Source organism: Parasteatoda tepidariorum, unplaced genomic scaffold, assembly GCF_043381705.1.
Source record: "Parasteatoda tepidariorum isolate YZ-2023 unplaced genomic scaffold, CAS_Ptep_4.0 HiC_scaffold_6069, whole genome shotgun sequence".
Taxonomy (NCBI): Eukaryota; Metazoa; Arthropoda; class Arachnida; order Araneae; family Theridiidae; genus Parasteatoda; species Parasteatoda tepidariorum.
This window is the reverse complement of record NW_027261845.1, coordinates 1-4,033: the sequence shown is the minus strand read 5'-3', so window position 1 is coordinate 4,033 and position 4,033 is coordinate 1. Positions and strand designations below refer to the sequence as shown.

General features: G+C 28.9%; 1 protein-coding gene across 1 annotated transcript; it reads left to right on the top strand.

Moving 5' to 3' along the window:
- Positions 1-436: 436 nt before the first annotated feature.
- Positions 437-3,685, top strand: LOC122273621 (nose resistant to fluoxetine protein 6-like; the record flags this gene model as incomplete). Its single annotated transcript, XM_043057653.2, is given in 2 exon segments — positions 437-579; positions 2,694-3,685. Coding segments are annotated over 2 exon segments (461 nt in total), but the record flags the coding sequence as incomplete, so codon positions are not given.
- Positions 3,686-4,033: the final 348 nt, after the last annotated feature.

The window sequence follows — 4,033 nt, the reverse complement described above, 5'->3', positions numbered from 1 at the left end:
GAAACCTAAATTAAAAGTGGTGAAACGTGTGGTAAGTATACTTACCACGGCCTTCAAAAGGGTTAAAGTCGCTTTTTAAGTTCTAAGCTAAAGAAAGTAGAAAACTTTTAAATTGTCTTTAAAAGGGATTTTAATCTATTTTATTACCAATTGGATATTAAAATTGTTACCTTAAATTCAGTTGCAAACGTACTAAAATTAATTTGAAAAATATAATAGTGGCCAATTTCATTTATTTGTACGAGTTTTAATTCATTTTCAATTATTCTGAATTTCTTATTCTGCATTCCGAGATTAAAACAATACTTTATTATAGTGTTTTATAATATTATCAGTGCTTTTTTCACATTTTAATTTTTTGGGAACTTTGTTTCTGTTTTGTTTTGTCGCACTGTACAAAACAAATTAATCTACTTTTTATAAATATTATTTATAGGTGTTGTCAACAAAATACTTTCTTCGAAGGCATTCCTTCCACTAAGTCGTATAAGTTATAACATTTACATAGTGCACCCTTTATATTTGATATTTAGGGATGCTATTAATGCTGAAAGATATTACATGGATAGAATTTCCCAAGTAAGTTTGCTTTATATTCTTGCACCAGAAAATGTGTTCAGCATGGTTTTTAAAATCTCTTTCTCCAAGGAAAATAAAAAAGCTACAATTTAAGTCACACTTGAAGGAAAATATAATTTAAACTGTATTCTCGCTGTGAGAATTTTCTGGGCTGTAGAACGGACAAATAACTGAAATATTTTGAAGTTAAACTTTTTGAAAAACACCAATTTTTTGACATTTTTCCACATTCCAGATGAAAATTATCAAAACCATATCATGTTCTCTTTTTTTTGTAATTTCTTATGAGTTCAGCTCATGAATCAAGTTGTTAAATATTAAAAAATTATACCACAAACGCTTCTCAATTTTTTTTTCAGAATTGTGGCTTTTTTTCCATATTGACATTATAGCTTTTATATATATANACCTCGCTATATTGGACAAATAGCGATATTCTCTGGAAATTGTGGCTCTTGGACGACCTTGCCCAGGCATTCTCTCGATGAATCCGGAGTCCTGAAACTGTTTCCAAAAGTTTAATATGACGCTGGGTGTTAAATTGCACTCTCTAGAAATCTGAGATTGACTTGCTTTTAGCCTCCCCTCAACCTCTTTCCATCATCTGAAAGTTCGAGGTTGCTCATTTTTACTGTTACAATTTGAATTTAACCTATTGCTGCAAAGTAACTCCGAGAAATTCTTGGATGTGCGCTTGCGAACGAAATGTGTATTAACTTACGCACACTTATAAAGCCTGTTTCTTTACTGGCTTCTCCTACTTACGCATGTACGATTACGCATTTGATGTACAAGATTTGTATTCTTGTCTAGAAACAGTGGTTTTACATTCAGTTCAGTTCCTCTTATGAAATTCGATAAAATATGCAAATTCTCTTAATTTATTTCACCAGTGTATTATACAAATACAACATTTGGTGCGTTACACTTTTGACACTGCCAATTGTAATACCTGTGACAATATTCCAGGGCCTTTACTATGTTTAATATAAATGCAATATTTTGGTGAGTTGATCTTGGAACACTGGCAATTATTATTCTTCTGAAAATGTTCCAGGACCTATTCCAGAAGAAAATAAGTATTTTTGAACACTCTATGCTGAGAAAATCAATCAATAAGCTTGTAACTTGTATCGATTACTTAAGTTGTCATTTTTAACAATCGCATAAAATTGCGTAAAACTAGAGTAAATATTTATGGAGATATGGACATTTTTATATAATGTAGTAACTTAATTACTTAAGTTACTTAATTACTTAATTACTTAGATTACTTAAGTTGTCATTTTTAACAATCGCATAAAATTGCGTAAAACTAGAGTAAATATTTATGGAGATATGGACATTTTTATATAATGTAGTAAATCGTATTTGGGAACCAATAAAAAGGTTTGAATTGAATATCTTGAAAATTTAAAACGTTTCAAGTAATTTTCTAAGTAGTTTTTCTATTTTTTTAAAGAAAGCTCATAACGATCAGGGGTTTCCCAAAATTGGGGATCATTACCCAATTTTGATATGTAAAAGTATGTTTTCTTTCCTTATACCATCACATATCGGTTTCCGGACTATTATTGTAAGGTATGATCATTTGTTATTAATTTTGCATTATGATACGAAATGAAATTTATGGAAAACCCCTGATCATTTTGAACATTGCTTTAAAAAGTGCAAGAACTACTTTGAAAATAGCATGAAACTTTTAAAATTTTTAGGATATTCAAATCTAACTTTTTTCATTAGCTCGCAAATGCGATTCACTACAAAATAAAGAAAAAAAAATTCTAAATAAAGTCTTATGATCTCACTTTATAGAATGATTTATTAGATAAATAAAAGTTTCAAATTTATAGGCACTAACTTTTTTAAAATTATGTATTTTGGTTTTTAAAAAAAAAATATCAGTAAAAGCTATTTCATTGCTTATTATTTATTTTTTATGAGTTACTCATAAATTAACTCATAAAAAATATTTATTTAAGATAATAATAGGACATCGTACAAGACTGAATTCTTATCTTTATATGATTTATTAGTTCAATTTATTCAAAACGATTAACTCGGACTTCATATTGTTCCCATATTTATAAATTGTATTTTTTTTTCTTTTTCAGATTGGAGAATTCATATTTTTTTTTCTATTCTCAATATTCGCGGGCTTCCTCATGTACATCACAATAGAAATTCCTTTTAATAAAATTATAAGTCTATTGACGAAAAATTTTAGAGTTTCAACACCACACAATGGCAGAAGGGAAGAACCTTTCAATAAAATTTATGATCCATTAAAGGAAAAAGCTAAAGGTTCAAAACCATCCAATGGCCCACTGGAGGAACCTTTCAATGAAACTAATGATCCATTGAAGGAAAGAGCTACAAGTTCAACACCGCCCTATGCGAGAGCTCAAATCGGAAACTGGTTAGGGTATTAAATTAAAAATAGAGCATAAAATCACTAATGTACAACCATTTTAATTTCTGTATTGCAAATATTCAGCTCAGAAAAAAAAACTAAAAAGCATCCGTTAATTCTCTAAACGGGTGAAAAATTTTATTAAAATAAAATTTTTCAAAATAAAATACTTCATGATGTTAGAACAGTTTTAACATTACGAAATGACATTTTTTGTAAATATATGCTTTCTTTATACATTTACATTGGCTAATGGCTGACTTAAAAAATTTACCTTGAATATTGGCATAGAATTTCTATGATTGTAGATTTATTACAAAAAGATTATATAAGACGCAAAACACACTATAAAATAATGTACTTTTAGAGAAATTCAAACCAATGCCACATAAAAGTTGTTTTTCCTTCAAACCTGATTTAAATCGTCCGTTTGTTGTCAATAGCGACAAGACGTTTTTTTGTGCGATGTTGTGAGTGTAAAAGAAAGAGACCTTGTTGCCTTCAGCAACTACAATATAGAAGTAAGTCAGCTTTGTGGTGGACTATGTAGTTTAAGAGTTTTATGCTGGACCAGAGATATATGTAGATACACAGAAGAAGAAAACTTTGCAGGAATGGAATTCGACAAAAATTTGTTTGGCCTCTTTGTAAAAATACGATTCGAAATGCATTAAACATTTATCAACTACTTGATTGATGCAACTTCTTTTCGTATTCTTCTTTCCTTTTATTTTTCTCAAATATTAGAAATTTAAATAGTAATAAAACAAGTTATTTTTACATTTTAAATTTTTCAATGTTGCGAATACTCTAAAATAGTAAATGAAGTCATTTGCAAAGTAAAATGCAAAATTTCATAATGCGTCACTTAACCTATTTTAATGATGGGTAAAAAGTATCACTACTTTTCACCCATCAGAATGCGATTTATCACTTTCAGTGACTTCATACTTTTTTTCAGCTTTGCAACCCAGTATCTCTTAGTTAAATCAATTGCAAAAATCACGTTTTGTTTACCAATTTGGTTCGAATTAACCTCAT